General features: G+C 37.7%; 2 protein-coding genes across 5 annotated transcripts; one reads left to right on the top strand and one right to left on the bottom strand.

Moving 5' to 3' along the window:
* Positions 1-41: 41 nt before the first annotated feature.
* Positions 42-9,722, bottom strand: mlf2 (myeloid leukemia factor 2). Of its 4 annotated transcripts, none has more exons than XM_074653292.1 (8): positions 9,384-9,720; positions 6,421-6,532; positions 6,273-6,312; positions 5,345-5,400; positions 5,109-5,237; positions 4,615-4,774; positions 4,261-4,475; positions 42-516 (listed from the first exon to the last, which is right to left on the bottom strand). In XM_074653292.1, exons 1-7 carry the CDS (start codon positions 9,425-9,427, stop codon positions 4,264-4,266), a joined length of 753 nt encoding a protein of 250 aa, XP_074509393.1. In that variant the 5' UTR covers positions 9,428-9,720; the 3' UTR covers positions 42-516; positions 4,261-4,263. The 4 variants fall into 4 exon arrangements, with proteins under 4 accessions (XP_074509393.1, XP_074509390.1, XP_074509392.1 ...); XM_074653289.1 differs by having other exon boundaries at positions 5,345-5,409; XM_074653291.1 differs by having other exon boundaries at positions 5,345-5,403; positions 6,276-6,312; positions 9,384-9,718.
* A 2,273-nt stretch (positions 9,723-11,995) lies between these two features.
* cdc42l (cell division cycle 42, like) lies at positions 11,996-18,088 on the top strand. Its single transcript, XM_074653294.1, has 6 exons — positions 11,996-12,108; positions 14,612-14,716; positions 14,884-14,956; positions 15,068-15,177; positions 16,848-17,045; positions 17,659-18,088. Exons 2-6 carry the CDS (start codon positions 14,612-14,614, stop codon positions 17,746-17,748), a joined length of 576 nt encoding a protein of 191 aa, XP_074509395.1. The 5' UTR covers positions 11,996-12,108; the 3' UTR covers positions 17,749-18,088.
* The last annotated feature ends 834 nt before the right edge of the window (positions 18,089-18,922 follow it).

Here is an 18,922-nt window from a genome sequence, read left to right on the forward strand (position 1 = left end):
TTAAGACATGCAATCTGAAACACAACCACAACGCAGACACATTTTGTAATTATCTAACAATGTTTAATGATCTTTTATTTAGTTAGATTAATTAGTTAACAGTATACAATTCAATTCACTGACACACTAGTGTCTTCACAAACATAAAATGGACTGTACAGCAGATGTACTGTATACTGTAGCACCTTAGTGCAGTGGGCAAAAACACATGTCAAGTTTGGAGAATGAGTATATATAAAGTGAGTGTAGTTATACCCATGTTCGCACAAGGGTGGGTGTGTGTGTGCGTGTGTGTGTGTGTAACAGTGGAGAAGGAGAACTGTTAATGTAACTATTAAGCGTGTGGGGTTTTCGTTGTGTGTGTGTGTATGTTGTTCATGAATAGACAGTCCAGTCATATCAAACATTTACGACGGGCAGTTGTGACGCTCATCAACTTCCGTCTTCAGCGTGGTTCACAGCATCGGGGGAAATCTTCCCTCAACTCCTTCCAATCTGGTCGCCCAAGTGTGACACCTGCAGGGAGAGTTTATTGTGTGTTTATTACGATAAATCACAGACAGGAAAAAGGCAGATGGAATACACAGAGCTCTTCAATGAACAATTTTAGGGATGCACCGATACCAATATCGAGCTGACCCTGACTCAAACAGCGGGATTGAATATTGGTGACATTGGGGCTGATCTATTCAATTCAATTCTATACTATTTACAGGTATTAACATCTTGATCTGTTACACAACTTGGGAGCACCACATTTTTAGGTGAGCAAAAGCATAGGAACAGATATACTTAAAATAGATTAAAGTGAATAATACTTAATATGTATATGCGAATCCTATGCTTGCAATAACTGCATCAAGCCTGCGACCCAGTGACATCACCAAACGTTTGTTCGACGTCTGTTGCTCAGTACACCAGTGGTTTCTTTCTTCTTCAGGACATTCCAAATGGTTGTACTGGCTATGACCAATGTTTGTGCAATGGCTCTGATTGATTTTCCATCTTCTCAGTTTTTCTCCCATAAACAGCTCTCTGGTCTTCATGTCGGTTACACCTTTCTACCTATAAATGCAGTCTGCACAGGCCAAACCCAAAGCTGAAACTGATAGCAGACATTCAGCGCTATTTATTGTTTGAATAATCAATGTAATAGGACACACCTAGGCAACAAAAAACACCTGTCAGTCACATGTTCCAATAATTTTGCTCACTTGAACAATGGGTGGGTTCAAACAAACGATGCTATCTTCTATGTTTTTTAACAGATCTAGATGTAAATAGAAGCTGAAATGCTGATATCTTGTCTCATATTCATCTTTTGATGTCAAACCCAAATGTTTTCCGTGTATAGCAAAAATAAAGGACTTGGCCTCGCTGTTCCAATGGCTTTGGAGGGGATATACTATATACATTATATACTGGAATTTTAATTCCTGTTTAATTTTAGAATTTTTTTGTTGCTGCATTTAAAAAGGTTTACACTTGGATTGTAATTCCTGTTAATTCTGGAGAATTTTTACCACATTACTGATGTACGATTTATTATTTTTAATAATAAATAACAATTCAGTAAATTTATATCTGTGTATTTATTTGTTACATTTTGTTTTACAAAGTTAAGGAAGCAATGTTTAAGTCAAGCCTGATGTTGCCTTACACATAAAAGAACGATCCCAGTCACCTCCACACAGTGAGGCATGCAGCTTATTGATCAAACATTGGTATCGGATCGGTCCTCGGTATCAACCAATACCCAAAGCTCAGGTATCGGGACGGAAAAAGTTGAATTGGTGCATCCCTAAACAATTTTTAACACAACATGAACCATGGTTGTCGATCCAAAATAATGGTCCTAGATGGCTCTGTGAGACACACAGTGAGTCCAACAACACACAATTTAGCGGTTTGGTGATTGAAGACAGCTTTTATAAAAATTCTGACAGTATTAAAAAATCATGAACAAATTCTCCCAATGGGACTGACAGCTGTTACGAACCATTTCTCCTCTTGCATTTACATTGAAGCGCTACAATTCATCACACAATCTGACATGACTCAAAATAGATATTGTTTTGAATATATATTTTTTTCATATTCAAAAGCCCAATCGAGAGCTAATCTGAATCTAAGTTTCCAATTTCTTTTAGAAAAAAAATATTGCTATAAACCACCAAAATGTAGCACAACACAACATGAAATGGAAAAACATTTGCTCTAGTGAAACGTTACTGAAGAGATCCTATTTTATTTTTGTCTCTGGATATTTATTAATTTTCCTTTCCTTTACTTTTCCTTCTTTTTGAGGCTATATAGTCATGTAAATATATCGTCTGTGTTTGTTATGTTTATTTTGCCTGTATTAAATTCAGTCTGATTCAGCTCATTAGATCTCACACAGTGTAACAAGCATTAACTGTTACTGTAAAGTGTGTGCAGTAGGAGCCTCAACTATAGCGTACCAGAATTACATCATTTTAAAGGTGTTGACTGCCCGTCATGTCTCAGGTCTGGCAGCACCTGGTAGCTGCTTGACGTCCTCCTGGATCCGTGTTCTTCATATGTTTACAATCTATCTATAATTTTGTCATCCTGATAGTCCATACTGTCATTTGATGTTTTGTCTATTCTGTACACACAACATATATTGCATGTCTGTCCATCCTGGAAGAGGGATCCCTCCTCTGTTGCTCTTCCTGAGATTTCTTCCATTTTACCCCCGTTAAAGTTTTCTTCTTATCTGAATCGAGGGTCTGATGAAAGAGGGCTCTCCTTGAGGAAAATGTGTGATATTGGGCTTTATGAATAGAACTGACTTGACCTGTTTCTCTAGATATGATGCATTAAGTGTTTGTCTGCTCTGATCGTCTCTCTGGAGCTTTTTGTCCTTGTGATCAACTGTGTTCAGGGTGTCTGTCTAACTTGTTTTAGAGAAGTGGTAAAAAGCAACAACACTGAAACTAGATTTTTCAGACATGCTGAGAAAACCCTGACATGGTTTCATGTATTTTGATTCAGGAAAACAATAAGCCTGACCTGTTCAAAATTACAGCCTGATACTGGAATTTAAAAGCTTAAAGGGACTATTTGTAAGATTCAGAAATGCTGCTTAACAGCGTGACCTGTGGCCTTGAAATCAACGAAAGTCAGCGTCGAGCTCGCGCTTGCTCGCTCTACATAGACATGAACGAGCATCGCTCAAAACAGTGAGGCGACAGACGTCAGCTAAAACCACAATATCACTCTATATTTCAGCTGCTTGGCAGTAATGTTAGCTGACCAGACGAAGGTCTCTCCATGAATCAATGTTGATACTGTGTTGGCTTTTCCTGCTCAGCGCAGGCTTCAGTAGCGGGGCTCTTCAACGAGTTACGTTATCGCCTCCCGACCGCAGCTGGCAGCCGAAGACACCGGCACCCGGTTCGGTAACAAGACGATAACGTAACTCGTTAAGGAGCCCCGTCACTTCACAAGACACGGAAAACCTCTGTTGGTCTGGAGGAGCTGCAGCAGTTATTTCTGCACAAACGTCCCCTGTACATTCACTAGATATTCTCAGAGCTAAACTAACTCTTCTGCAGTGTGGAGTGAGCGCGCGTTCACGTCTAGAGGTGGAGCGAGACAGCGAGGACGCGTGCGCTGTCTGAGTGAAGGAGAGCAGGCAGCGGAGACGAGGCTCCGGCCACACGCGAGCGCGCATATGCGAACGCGCATGTGTGCCGACCCGCTACATTTATACGCTTAAAAAGTTACAAACAGTCCCTTTAAAAGACAGTTAAAAAATGCATGACACTATATTGGCCAAAATATACATTTTCAATCTTAAATATAGATGTATAAAATCCTTTAAATTAGCATATTAAGGAATTGTGAGATTTTACAGTAAAACAGAAACTGTCCGTGATCCAAATGTAATGGAATGTTTTTTTCTAGATAATTTTTTGGGCTTTTATTCCTTTATTTGTCAGAGACAGAGATAGCAGTGAAAGGGGAGAGAGAGGGGATGACATGCAGCAAAGGGCAACAGGTCGGATTCGAACCCTGTGCCGCTGCAATAAGGACGTAGCCTTAAATTTCTGTACTGCAATCTTTATATTTATCGGCAGGCATATACAACAAAACTAATATATATGTTATTAGCCAAAATACAATACAATACAATGACAATAGCCACGCTGTATCTGTATATTTCATCAGGTGGAGCTGGACTTGACTGATCCAGGCGTGATAATCAAAGCTGCACTAAATACTCACTCTTACCTCTCACCAGTCGTAGCGTGGACGGGTCTGGGGCTGGCGGTGTCTGGGGGACTCATGCCGATGGCCTGGTGGGGATGTGGAGCTGGGAGGGGCAGTAAGGGCCAGCTGATGGCCGCCTCCCCGTCGATCTCGGCCGTACTCCAGCGCCCGGGCAGTCGGGGGAATGTATCTTCCTGCCTCCCTAGTCCACTCATCATCAAACGCTGCGGCATCAGCTAGCAGGAGCGAAAGGGCAGGTTGTTAAGCGACGCAAATAACATATATCTCATGATCAATTTCTAAGTAATCTAACATTTCTTGTTGAGCCAAACAATTTATTATATTCCCCCCATCATAAACAATCCGATGACTCACTCTCATCGAGGTTAATGAAGTCTTGTCGTTCCTCACGGTCTCCAGTGCGGCGATTTCGTGAACGCTCCATTACGTGTCCACGTTCCCCGATGTGGTGGCCGATGGCGAGACGCTCGAGGCCGCTCTCGCTGTCCCTCATTGACTGTCGCGTCTCACGGATCTGGGGAAAAAAGTGACAACTCGATTCACTAAAACAAGCAGGATGCTCTACACTCTGAATGAACTCAGACTTAAATGTTTTCTATGAGAACTATGATGTTTATACTGTACATGATCTATTTATTGTCACTACAATTACAGGTGATTTCATGTGTTACGAGGCCAGAACGCCACAGTCATGCCTGGACTAATAAGGCATGAAGGCCACATGTCCAGTCAGGCTTGCACTTGGAGGTTGAGGGAAGTAATCAAGTCTACTTATTAATCAGCACTCCCTACGTGCAAATATTAAAGCATTTCAACAACTGTTATTCTCAAGTGAAAGTTATTCTCACCCCTCCAGGGCCTGTTCTTGTTGCACTGGTCTGCTGATAAACTTCAGGAGGACCGGCGTCTGTAGAGGAGTAGGAGATCACTGTCGAAGAGGAAAACGTCTGACAGTTCGGCGAACCGGACATTCTATCCTACAAGAAGAAAACAATAAAGAGTAAAAAGGTGAGCTGGAGGTGAGCTCTGTTCACACACACACAGGTGGGTAAATGCTTTCTGTTTATTTGACAGAACTACTTACCACGTTTCCCATCATTTCTCCCATCATGCCAAACATATCCATGAACCCTCCTCCTCCTCCTCCTCCTCCTCCACCCTGCAAAAAATACATTAAAAGGAGATATTTTAAATCCTCATTTGAGGAAAGTATAAACAGAGTGGTACATCTCTGAAACAACAGCGTTTGTTGTCAGTTCAGTGTCACTGGGGTCATCCTTTGAGCTCGACGACCTTATTTTCAGAGCGAAAAGATGCACACAACACATTTTTGTGGCAAAGAAACAAGTCCTGTAATCATATTATTTTGTATTTTGTCCAGCGATAACATGGAAAAAAAGACAAGCACAGATTCAAGTACATATCGTGTACTCGTCTTTTCTCACCTCATTGTGAAATGTGCATATACTTTTGGCCATATAGTGTATCTACGGAAACGCTGGTAGACCAAACCTAATTATAAAAAACAATCTAGACCATACTGGATCCCATTTTGTGTTCATTGTGTGCAATATTAATGTCCAACATGTGCAATATTACTTATTTTTCTTGTTTGTTAGCTTACTTTACCTTTTTTATTTTACTTATCTGATCTTATTTACTCATTTTACTAAATGTATCTTACTTAATTGTTATTCTATTAGGCACTAGTGCTAAAAATAGTAAGTTTTTTATTTCATACACTTGAACTTGTTGTAATTTTGTTGTATTTTTGAGCAATCTCTGGCACAAGAATTTCCTTCGGGATTAACAAAGTTCTTATCTTATCTTATTTTAATCCTAACCCTGGTTCATGTAATCATAAACCAGAATACCTGGAGAACACTTTCCACCTGACTCAGTTCATTTTTTGATCACACTGTCCAGTCACTTGATAGTACATGTGTAATCTGTATTATTAAATTAATCATATAAATTCTATTTTTGACGGTATTGAAGGATGAAGCAGCCACTCACCATTCCCATCATGCCGAAGGGGGTCAGCGCACTAGCCTAGAAGAAAATGTACACCTTAAAATCAAAATACAATAGATAAACTAATGTGGATATAAAAACACACAAAACACATGAACACAGTCCGTCAACACGGGGGGCAGTTACCTGTCTGCGTGGTGCACGCGGTGGTTGTATCTGGGGGGCGAGAGCGAAGGGATCCATGCCGAATGGGCCAAACATAAGCCTCATCTGCTGCCTGTGAGCTGCAAATGGATCCCTAGGAAAAAAAACACAGTGACACTATTGACGTCTGATGATTTTGTGAATGGATTGGGTGTAGCTGAGGGACTAGACTCACATACAGTATGTGGGTGCAAGCTGAGAATAATACGGGTGTAAGCTTGTCAAATTTAAGAATAGGATGTGAGAGATCACTAGGGAGTGGGTATCAAAACTGTGTCCATAGTACTAAGTTTTGAAAACTGGAGTACTGAAATCTCAAGTTCAGATTTGTATCAGCACCAGTATCAACATTTATCCAAATGATACTAAAGCATACATATAGCACTTGTTAAAAGTTTTACTGAACTCAAAAAGGAAGAAGGTAAAAAAAAAGAGCTGCAACAATTAATCAATTATTCACTTAGTCTTTCAATTTTGATAATTGAATCATTGTTCTTTGTGCAAAAATGCCAAATATTTCCACCTTCTCATATGTGAGGATTTGATTATTTTCTTTGATACAGATGATAGCAGACTGGATGTTTTGGGGTTTTTAACTGTTGACATGTGTTGGGCATTTTTCACGTTTTTCTGTCATTTTATCCAGAAAATAATAGGAAGATTAATTAATAATGAAAATAACCGTTAACTGTAGCCCTAGACTTTATAATAATGGCAATATGTTTCCGACCCTGGATGGGTTTGTATGTTGTTTAGGCATTATAAATGCAGCTGTTGATAACTGTGTGGTGAATTTGCTATAGGGGCCCACAGGACCCCCACAGAGGGCCTCCAAAGTCTCAGTAGGATTACATTATTTGAAATGAATAATAACCTTAAACTTAAAACACGCACTATCTGGACTATCTGCATCTATTTGCACGACCTGCAACCACCTCTCCTAACCACTGGTGCACTTCAAACTTTAAACTTACTTTACACTACATCCCATAAACCATTTTATAGACTGCACATATTACATCTATTTATTGTACACTGCATTTTTTTATTGACGGACGTTACATGCTATGTCCATTCACTATGTATATTCACTATGTATATTCTGTTCTATTTATTGTTTTATAATCTTTTTGTACACCTGTACCTCTGTATCTGCGCTTTGCTGCTTTGACACCTGAATTTGGATTAATAAAGGTTCATCTTATCTTATCTTAATAAAGCCTGTGTGTGTGTGTGTGTGTGTGTGTGTGTGTGTGTGTGTTGGTGGTGCATGAAGTCTATAAAGGGGATCCACAGTTCCCTTCAAACCTGTTTCTTGTGAATGCCAAGGGATGTACATTTATTTAGCAAAGAGAAGAATGTGGTCAGCACTTTTCAGTTTCATGCATTTTCATGCATGTAAGGGATTATAGTGTTACTCTTCATTGCAATGTGAAAGATGTTACCTAGGCTATTAACTCAATTGCCACCTGCTATCAATTAGCTAAATCTCAAAGTTAATTGGAGAACAACGGGAAGTTACACGAGCATGTGATAATTGGCCATTTTAAGCTCCTGATTGGTTAACCAGGTGCTTCTGAGCTGTGACAGCTTCTTTTTGTATTTATCTTATCTTAATAAAGCCTGTGTGTGTGTGTGTGGTGTATGAAGTCTATAAAGGGGATCCACAGTTCCAGATTTACTCAAACCCTTCAAATCTGTTTCTTGTGAATGCCAATTAATGTACATTTATTTAGCAACGAGAAGAATGGTCAGCACTTTTCAGTTTCATGCATTAGTCACATGTAAGGGGATTATAATGTTACTCTTCATGTAATGTGAAAGATGTTACCTAGGCTATTAACTCAATTGCCACCTGCTATCAATTATCTAAATCTTCCCTATGTCCATTCACTATATAAATTCTGTATTTCTATTTATTGTTTTATAATCTTTTTGTACACCTGTACCTGCGCTTTGACACCTGAATTTTTAATAAAGGTTCATCTTATCTTATCTTAATAAAGCCTGTGTGTGTGTTGGTGCATAAAGTCGATAAAGGGGATCCACAGGTACAGATTTACTCAAACCCTTCAAATCTGTTTTTCTTGTGAATGCAAATGAATGTACATTTATTTAGCAAAGTTTAGAAACTTTTCAGGTTTCATGCATTAGTCACATGTAAGGGATTATAATGTAACTTCATGTAATGTGAAAGATGTTCCAGTTACCTAGGCTATTAAATCATTTGCCACTTGCTATCAATTAGCTAAATCTTCACTATGTCCATTCAGTATGTATATTCTGTATTTCTATTTATTGTTTTATAATCTTGTACATCTGTACCTGCACTTTGACACCTGAATTTCCCCCTGGGGATTAATAAAGGTTCATTTTATCTCATCTCATCTTATCTTATCTTAATAAAGCCTGTGTGTGTGTGTTGGTGCATGAAGTCTATAAAGGGGATCCACAGATCCAGATGTACTCAAACTCTTCAAATCTGTTTCTTGTGAATGCAAATTAATGTACATTTATTTAGCAAAGCACTTCAGTTTCATGCATTAGTCACATGTAAGGGATTATAATGTTACTCTTCATTGTAATGTGATAGGTACCTAGGCAATTAACTCAATTACCACCTGCTAAATCAATTAGCTAAATCTCAGAGTTAATTGGAGAACAACGGGAAGTTGCACGAGCATGTGTTAATTGGTCCATTTTGAGTCACTGATTGGTTAACCAGGTGCTTCTGAGCTGTGACAGCTTCTTTTTGTTATTGTCTCTGCAACATGGTGGACCACTGTAGGCCCCCCACAGCTGGCTGGAGCAACGTTAGGTACCTGCTTTAAGACTCAGGGTACTCAATACACACCCAGCATGCAAACATGTGCATTAACCTCCTCCTGCAGAAACACACACAGATCACACAGTCTGCACTACATGTAGTTAATGTCAGTACTCACATCATGTAGGGGTCGTCATCAACGTCATTCAAGAACCGAAACATGCTAGGTGCTTTAACTCAGCTGGCTGATGCTAGCCAGCTAGCTAGGTAAACAGTCGTGTTGTTCAAGGATGAGGCAGAATGACGGACTCCAACTGGGATTAGGCTGAAAAGGAAGTCCTCTTGTGAGCTCCGTTTTCCCAAACACTGAAGCACAAGTGCTGTTTATCAAAGCGAGAGATGTGCTCTGAGTCTCTCTAGATAGTAAATTCCAGAAACCCTGGACCAAACATGAAAACGGAAGTCAGTCCTCTGACAAAGAGAAGCAACACTGCTGTCAAGTTAGTATAGCAGCTGACAGCTGGGACTTCCGGTGGGCTTTGGTTTTCAAAATAAAAGTATTTCCCCAAGGGCTTTAATAGGCAATATTTTTGTCATGTTTTAGAATGTGAAATATATTTGTAATAATTGTAAACCAAAATATAACAAAATGCTTAAATTGAACTAATAAAGCATACTATATAATAATATATAATAGGGGCCCACAGGACCCCAACTAACTAACTAACATGTTTTGCACTATGGAACTGTGATGGTGGAAACTTGAATTTCCCTTGGGATCAATAAAGTTACTATCTATCTATCTATCTATCTATCTATCTATCTATCTATCTATCTCTCCATCTATCTATCTATCTATCTATCTATCTATCTATCTCTCTATCTATCTATCTATCTATCTATCTATCTATCTATCTATCTATCTATCTATCTATATATCTCTCTATCAATCTATCGATCTATCAATCTCTCTATCTACTGTATCTATAATAAACTTATATTGAGAGTTTTATAGACTTCATGCACCAAGCTATTGGAGTTACCCTGCACTATACTCATTTTTAACAGTCTCTTCTGCACTATATTCACTTTTTTAATAGTCGTTTATCTCAGCTGTTACCCTGCACTATATTCAGTTTTAACAGTTTTCTTCTTCATCTCGTTGTATTTTTATATCTGGTTTATTTTTGTTGTACTTTGTACTTTGCACTACTAACTTTTTTACTGCCTTTTTACTAACATGTTTTTTGCACTATGGAACTGTGATCATGGAAACTTGAATTTCCCTTGGGATCAATAAAGTTACTATCTACCTATCTATCTATCTATCTATCTATCTATCTATCTATCTATCTATCCATCCATCCATCCATCTATCTATCTATCCATCTATCCATCTATCTATCTATCTATCTATCTATCTATCTATCTATCTATCTATCTATCTATCTATCTATCTATCTATCTATCTATCTATCTATCTATCTATCTATATATCTATATATTTTTCTATCTATCTATAATAAACTTATATTGAGAGTTTTTTTTTAATTATCCATAGAAATTGTTAAAAGATCCCATATTGTAAAAAGTGAGATTTTCATGTCCTTTATATCATAAAGCAGGTTAAAGTGATAAATAAATACTGTGAAAGTATCAAAACACTCAATCCATGGAGAAATACACACAGCCCGTATTCAGAAACTGTGCATTTGAAACAAACCGTTAGGATTTCTGTCCATTTGTGATGTCACAAATCTACAATATTTAGACCATTTCACAGTTTTAAAAGTAAACATTCAAAATGTGTCTCAATTTATTTCCTGTTGCAGTGTATGTGAATGACATCAGCTGACAGGAAGTAAACATGGACCAAAGGTGTTTCCTAGCATCGCAGTTCCATTGCCACTCTGTTGAAATGCACTAAAACAGAGCGTTTCAGACAGAGCGTGAATACAGGTTTATCAGGCAGACAGTATGAGAAAGATAATGTGTTTTTTCTAACATTAAAGCATGTAAACATGTTCTAGTAGAAACCCAAAATACAACCATGATCCTGAAAATGAGCACGATATAGGACCTTTAAACCTGCAGTAGGCAGTATATTTTTGCCATCATTGGCCAAAAATTCCATAATAATCTTTCAGCATATTCCTAACATTCCTAACCCGAGATAACCTACATATGAATTTTAAATGTTTGAACGGACTTGCTCCTCTGCCTTTCTGTAAATACATCATGAGACTACAGAGCTGTAGCAGATCCACCAGCTTCAAGTGGCAATTGTAAAGTTCAATTCTGCAGAACATCTTTTGCTAAAACAGCTTTTTCTGTGAAAGGAGCGAAGTCTTGGAACTCACTATCTGATCATTTGAAATCCGCTGCAAACTTTACCACCTTTAAGAGAGCAACCAAATCCTGTTTAATTCAGCGACAAACCTGTACTCATGTCTAGTTTTTCATGTAATGTTTTTAAATGTGTGCTTTATTGTATTTATTTATTTGTCCTGTACCCATTCCTGTTTTAATCTCTTATTTTCACCAAAAAGCCCTTCTAGGCCACTATAAGCACTATGATACTGGCATCAGATAGCTGTTTTTAAGTTGTCTATGTACATTGTATTAGTCCCTATTAAATAAACCATGAATGAATTGAATGATGAACTGCTGTGGTCTTAACTTGTATTTTTGTTTCTTTTTCTTTTCTTTTATTGCTATGGACCCTCCAAAGTTTGAATTGAATTGAATGTCCCTGCTGTGTACACATCTGTCCACCAGGTGGAGGTGTTTTCTATTCACAGCTGTGTGAGTGTGTGGCTCCTCTGCTCTGCGCATGCGCAGAAAGTAACTCGACCCTCAAACCCGGATGTAACCAACGCCTAAACCTGTCCGAAGAAAAAACGGTGAGTAGAGTTATTAAAAAACAGCCTCAAATAACTATTTATACTTAATTATACTGCGGGACACGAGTAGGAGAGCTTCACCGACAACACAAAGCTTCTACCGAGAGTAAAAGAGTGTTAATTAGTCAACTAAATCGCTTAGTGTTAAAGTTTTCCGAGCCAAGCAGCTTAGTGTTGAACATCAATCTGTTCATGAAGTTATCAGGTCGCACCGCTGCTTTATAGTGATTATTACCTTGTGTTTGTTTATTATACATCAAGCTTTTACTAGTTTAATAAGTAAACTAACTAAGGAAACAGTTTGACAGCTGACAGACACTTTTATCTCACTTTTAATAATCAATCTGAGCTACAATGAGTTAGACTAAAACCAGCCTCTCAGCTGTATAACTGTTTTATATGTTGGTTATAGTTTTATACATTTAAAGGGGTTTTGCTTAAAGTGTATACAGTTTTCAGCCCTCAGGTTTATCCGATGAGCTGCTTATTTTAGCGGAAGTGTTGGCTGGTATCCGCTTGTAGATCACACTGGGGACTAATAGGCCCAGTAGGTTTCATCTGTGGTATGTTGTCTATGCGGAAGTGATTCACTGTCATCAATAAGCTGCTGCACGCACATGTAGTGACAAGCTCTGGTGGCTGTGAGAGGGGGTTTCTACTATCTGTCTTTACTTATTTACACACAAAAACACCACAAAGGGAAGTACTGAAATGAAGCAGGGGCTGCCTCAAAGCTGTATAAATGTGGTGGGTAATTGAGGAATTATACTTGCTTTGTACACTATATATATATTTTAGATTTTTTATTTTTCTTTACTGAAAATGACATATACCAGGGGTCTGCAACCACATGCAGCTCTTTAGCTCCTCTCCAGTGGCTCCCTGTGGATCTTTAAAAATGGAAATGAACAGCTGTTATTTTGTTTACATTTTTATTTTTATTTATCATTGTTGTAGGTCTATGGTACAACAGAGTATTAGGGCCACATTGAGGGAAATAAATAAATCTGAGATTTTGAATAAAGTCATATTAAGAGGGAAAAAATCGTAATATTATGAGAATAAAGTCATAATATTATAAAGTAGTCATTTTATGTTTTCTTTTCTTTTTTTCTTGTAAAGTTATGACTTTATTCTCGTAATATTACGACTGTTTTCTTGTAAAGTTATGACTTTATTCTCATAATATTACGACTGTTTTTCTCGTAATATTAGGACTTTATTCTGAAAATCTCAGATGTTTTTTCCCTCAATGTGGCCCTAATACTCCGTAGTACATTTGCTCTTTGGCCCTCACTGCATCAGACTTATATACTATATACTTAGACTATAAACTGTGTTACCTTCATCACAATGCTCAAATGTTTTGTAGCTCCAGACAGATTTTCTTTTTTTTTGCCTAAAATGTCTCTTTTGATAGTAAAGGTTGCTGACCCCTGACCTAGAACAATATCAATCAAATTACAAGCCTGTATCAAACTGTGTTGTTTTACAATTGATATTAGCTCTGTCTGTGTTTTAATATATAGCTAATGGCATAATTGGTTGGCTTGTCAGCACACCTGCATGTGATTAAAGTATTAATTAAGAGTCTCATTAAACTCTGACAGCCTTTTCAATTGACAAATTAAAATCTTTTTTTAAACACTGACAGATGTCCTCCACATTCATATCACTGAGGGCAGGCTAAATAACAGAAACACCTCTCTGTATTGGCCACGGGTCAGCAACCTTTACTATCAAAAGAGCCATTTTAGTAAAAAAAAAAATCAGTCTGGAGCCGCAAAACATTTGAGCATTGTGATGAAGGTAACAAGGTAAAAGTACTGAGTGCAAAAAATGTCCCCTGTGAGTGTACTACTGCTGTGTGTTATATGATACTGATGCATAATCTTTTAAGAAGCAATTTAATGTTGTAGCTGGTCAAGGTTGATCTAATTTTAACTATTTCAAATACAGTGGGGGCAGTTCAAAATCTCAATCTGTTATAGCTTCAGGATAATTTTAGTGAAGTGAAAGTACTCATTAGGCAGCAGCACCGCCCCTCTCAGACTGGTATATTACATTATTGGGTTATTTTTACTGATGCATTGCTGTATAAGCAGCATTTACATGTTTTAGATAGTTAGGTTAGAGCTAATTTGAAATAGTAATTATAAAGTATCTGTCAAATACATGTGGAGGAGTAAAAAATAAGTAAGTAGAAAAAAATCAATACTCAAGTAATGTACAAGTGCTTCAAAATTGTATTTATGTACAGTAGCTACTTGAATAAATGTAGTTTTTTCCACCACTGCCCCATACAAAATGTTTAAAAAAGTTATATTTATAGTCGCTCTTTGTCAGCCTGTCACTCGTAACATTGTCTGGTCTGTTGATGTAAATGTGTGGTTACTTCCTCCCTCAGCGTCTGGCTGTACTCGGTCTCTAACTGTCTGATGTACTGTGCTCTATTTACCGACACTCTTGTGTAATGTTTCCTACTTTCTCTTTATCTCTGTAGATGCAGACTATAAAATGTGTAGTGGTAGGGGACGGAGCCGTAGGAAAGACCTGCTTACTGATCTCCTACACAACCAACAAGTTCCCCTCAGAATATGTGCCTACGGTAAGACGATTTAATAAACTCTGAGTCATGTTGAAAAGTACTGTATATCGTAAACACGTCGACTTAGAACCACTCTTTTAATATTGCCGGTAATACAACACAATCGAACATGCTGTTTTTTATTTTTGTCAAATTATTTGTCTTTTTTTTGTGTGTGTGTTTTCAAGGTTTTTGACAATTATGCAGTGACAGTGATGATTGGGGGGGAGCCCTATACACTCGGCTTATTTGACACAGCAGGTAACGTGAATGTTTTTGAAAATCTCTCTTCTTTTTTTTTCTCTCCTATTTCTGTCACTTTAAAACAAGTAGAAAAACTTCCCTGTTGTGTCTTGTGATTGTCTCTCACAGGTCAGGAGGATTACGACAGGCTGCGTCCGCTCAGCTATCCACAGACAGATGTGTTCCTTGTATGTTTCTCCGTTGTCTCCCCCTCATCATTTGAAAACGTCAAAGAGAAGGTCAGTTTTTAAAAACATTTTATTTCACTGATTGGAAAAAAACATGAACTTGATTTTTGTTGTTAAATGTGTATCTCAAGTGCTGGAATTTGTTGGACAGACATCAAGGGTGAGAATTATTTTTATCATCGATTAATTGCAGGGTTCAACGTTAATGTTTTGAAATCTACTGCCCCTATACAAATTGTTTTATTTATTAGCGGTTATCAAATAACAGCAAAGACTAAAGTTAATCGTCATTTTCATCGTTTTCTCATGAGTGCCCGATTGGTACTGCTCATGTATCAATCTCTACAGAGATGAGAAAGAAGCAAGATGTCCACTCTTCCGCTACTTCCATCATCAGCTCCGAAAAAAAACAATGTTTTAAATTCTTTTTTACCACTTGACCGATCGGGCAAGTGAGTTGCTAGATTTACTAGTCGGAAGTAGCACTTTCATTCCTCCGGGCAAGCCTTATTGTTGAGCAGATTATTTTCTCTGTTAATTGATTAGTCATTGGGTATATAAAAATGCCCATCACAATTTCCTTGTTCCTTGTTCCGTAAGGTGACATCATTAAATGTCTTGCTTTGTCCGAATAACAGTCCAAAACCCAAAGATAATCAGTTTAAACGAATGGCAAATCCTTACATTTAAGAAACTGGAACAAGGGGAAGTTTGGCATTTATTTATTTATTTAAGATGAATCCATTATCAAAATAGTTTCAGATGAGTTTTCTACTAATCATTTCAGCGCCACAGACGTGACAAGGACTGAGGATTGTGTTGAATGTTATGATACCAGAGTGGATACGATACCCTTTGTTACAGTACTGATACTAAAAACATCTTTATTATAATTCCTGACATTGAGAAAAATACATTTTATTTAATTCAAAAACTCTTTTTCATTTAACAAACAAGCCAAAGTTCTCAAATATTAAATGTTGTCTAAACATCTGTAAAAGAAAATTTTTTGCATAAATGAAATTGTCTGAAATTGGCAAAATGTTGATTTAAATCAGGAACTATCTGATCAAAGAATAAGTAAACAAGAATATGAATCTGACCAGACATTCAGTGCCAGCTTTCAGTACTTAACAGTTTTCAATACTCAGAGCAACAAACACATTATGCTTGATACCAGAAAGTATGGAGGTATACAGTTCTAGATATGACTGGAAAGGAAGAAAATGTGAATTTAAAGTTGATCTGAAATGAAAAAAAATGGCCTTTTAACCCTTATTGATCACATCCCCGGTCATATTGTGCACATATTTAACAATATATGCAAAACAATTGTCTAAAAATCAATTTCTTCTTATTTTTATATCAAAATCCAACCATTATTTCCTGTAAAACAAAATATGATGCGTGCTTACGTAAACGAGTACCAAACTAATTTAAACCAATAATATCATCACATCCTTTCATCAATCAATCTGCAACTTTTAGCGACAAAGGAGGTATGTGTGTGATGTAGCTTCATATCGCGCTACATTTTAATCCAGTCCACTTTTTAGCGGTCCAATCAAATGCGAGGGATTTGATTTAAATCCCTCTTGTAACTGTACACCACTCAAATATTCAGTTTCACTGGGGAATACTCACAGTACAGAAGCTAAGACGCTCTAACTTCTGTTTCACTGGGACTTTAATCTTTATATCTGTTTCCCCTCCCCCCCCAGTGGGTTCCTGAGATTTCTCACCACTGCCCACGCACACCCTTCCTGTTAGTGGGCACGCAGGTGGATCTGCGAGAAGACAACAACACGATCGAGAAGCTGGCGAAGAACAAACAGCGTCCCCTATATCCTGAGAGCGGAGAGAAGCTGGCTCGTGAGCTTAAGGCCGTCAAATATGTGGAGTGCTCTGCTCTGACACAGGTACGGGGCATTGTTACATTTTCATCACATTGTTAAACTGAATGCAACGTGATCTTTGTTAAAGGGGAGCTACGCCCATTTACAAAATTCCTACATGTTATTCCTATAGTCTAAGACAGTCCAAAGAATATTAGCAAACATGAACGACTCTCTCCCAAATCCACAAACTAGAGTGCTAAAACTCAAACTTGTGAAGTCATAGGGTAGAAAGTGCGGAGCTGCTCCATAGACAATGAATAGGGAGAGATGTTGTAGATGACACTGAGAGCACCCAGAGGAACGTTCTGAGTATATGGGAACATTTTCTGTTTCACAACTGAGAACACTACAATAGAATAAAGCTCATTTGGGTATAAAGAAGAAAACAAACAAAATCCGTCTCCCATTCATTGTCTGTGGAGCAGCTCCAGACTTTATACTCTATGACATCACAAGTTTGAGACTTACTTCCCTGGTTTCTGGCTTTGAGAGAGAGAGGAGCTCACGTTCACAAATATTGATTGAACTTTACTAGGACATGGAAATCGCATATTGGATTTGTTTCTTTAAATCAGGCAATAACTACAGACCGTATTAAATTTTTCACTCTCTGTCTTGTTTTCCTTTCAACCAGCGAGGGCTTAAGAACGTGTTTGACGAGGCCATCCTGGCGGCCCTGGAGCCTCCTGAGACCAAAACCAAGAGAAAGTGCGTCCTGCTATAGATGAACAACGACGGCGAGAGACGTTAACGGTGTAAGAAATAGGTGTGGTGAATCAAAACATCAGAAAGATCAATGGCCATTATGAAAAAAAGGACAAAACAAAAGGGGAAGGGAGGTACAATGCCATTGAGACTTATTCTAGAACACGTGTACACTGATTGTGCCTTCAAAATAAACTTTGAAAGAGGCTGAGGGAGCAAAACTTCAGCATGCAGTAAATGCAGCAAGTGTCACCTATCTCCTTTTCTGAAAGCTTTTATAAATTGCAGTGTTCTCTCTCCAAATATTCAGGTGGGGCGGGCCCCCCCTGCCTGTCACTGTCGCTCCTTTGTTTTGTTTTTTAAAGAAAGATTCTTTTATATAGTTGCCTTTGACCTCCTCTGCGCTTTACTTATCGTGGCCTATTGGGGCTTTTAAACCCAGTGCACTGGGGAAATATAAATGGGGAAACACTTTTAACATTAAGTTTCTTTAGAGAGCTTTGGTTAATACATTTAAAGGGGCAACTTAATGTTAAGTGGTACTCTATTTGCTTTCTTTTGGATTGAACAATGAAAGCATGAGAGATTTATCATCACTCCAAACAAAGATAGATTTCTCTAAAGGTCCAAATCTCCGAGACTTCTGCAGGCCAAGTGCATTTTCATAATTTTCCCCTCTTCAGTTGAATTATGAATTTCTATTTTATTCTTCTTTTATGTATATTGTATTAATTCTGTGACTCTGTTTTGGGAAATTTTTAGCAGTTGTTCATTTTGAAACTTGAGTTTTTATTTTATCAAGATCTTTTTTTTTGTATTATTGCTAGACTACCAATTTTGAGCGATTGATAATATAACAAATTAAGTTGTAATGTTTTGAATAGATCTTAATCTCGATGGAGATTGAGACGATAACATTTGCTAGTTAATTTCTGGGTGTTTGTAATCACAGGATATTTTTAATAAAACGGTTTAATGACATGCGAAGTAGCCACTGTTTTGTATGATTGAGGGAGAATGCTGCATTCACAACAGACCATAAGAGAGATAACTCCAGTTAACCACAGTAAAGAGTTTTTCTTATGTTTACATTTGGTGTTTCTCACTAAAACACAGAAGGCCTCATGCAAGAACATAATCTTAAATTTCTCTTTCTATTTTTCTAAGAGAAAATATAAGAGAAGTCAACTCCA

This window comes from Sebastes fasciatus, chromosome 12 (assembly GCF_043250625.1).
Source record: "Sebastes fasciatus isolate fSebFas1 chromosome 12, fSebFas1.pri, whole genome shotgun sequence".
Classification (NCBI taxonomy): domain Eukaryota; kingdom Metazoa; phylum Chordata; class Actinopteri; order Perciformes; family Sebastidae; genus Sebastes; species Sebastes fasciatus.

Excerpts from the sequence above, each read along its gene's own strand:
- mlf2 (XM_074653289.1), bottom strand. The coding sequence starts at position 9,427 with ATGTTTCGGTTCTTGAATGACGTTGATGACGACCCCTACATGAT. Across the intron at positions 6,533-9,383 it reads GATGACGACCCCTACATGAT|GGATCCATTTGCAGCTCACA; the intron begins GTGAGTACTGAC and ends TTTTTTTCCTAG. Across the intron at positions 5,410-6,272 it reads CGGCATGATGGGAATGGTGA|GAGGAGGAGGAGGAGGAGGG; the intron begins GTGGCTGCTTCA and ends AGGGTGGAGGAG.
- cdc42l (XM_074653294.1), top strand. The coding sequence starts at position 14,612 with ATGCAGACTATAAAATGTGTAGTGGTAGGGGACGGAGCCGTAGGAAAG. Across the intron at positions 14,717-14,883 it reads CCTCAGAATATGTGCCTACG|GTTTTTGACAATTATGCAGT; the intron begins GTAAGACGATTT and ends TGTGTTTTCAAG. Across the intron at positions 15,178-16,847 it reads TTGAAAACGTCAAAGAGAAG|TGGGTTCCTGAGATTTCTCA; the intron begins GTCAGTTTTTAA and ends CTCCCCCCCCAG.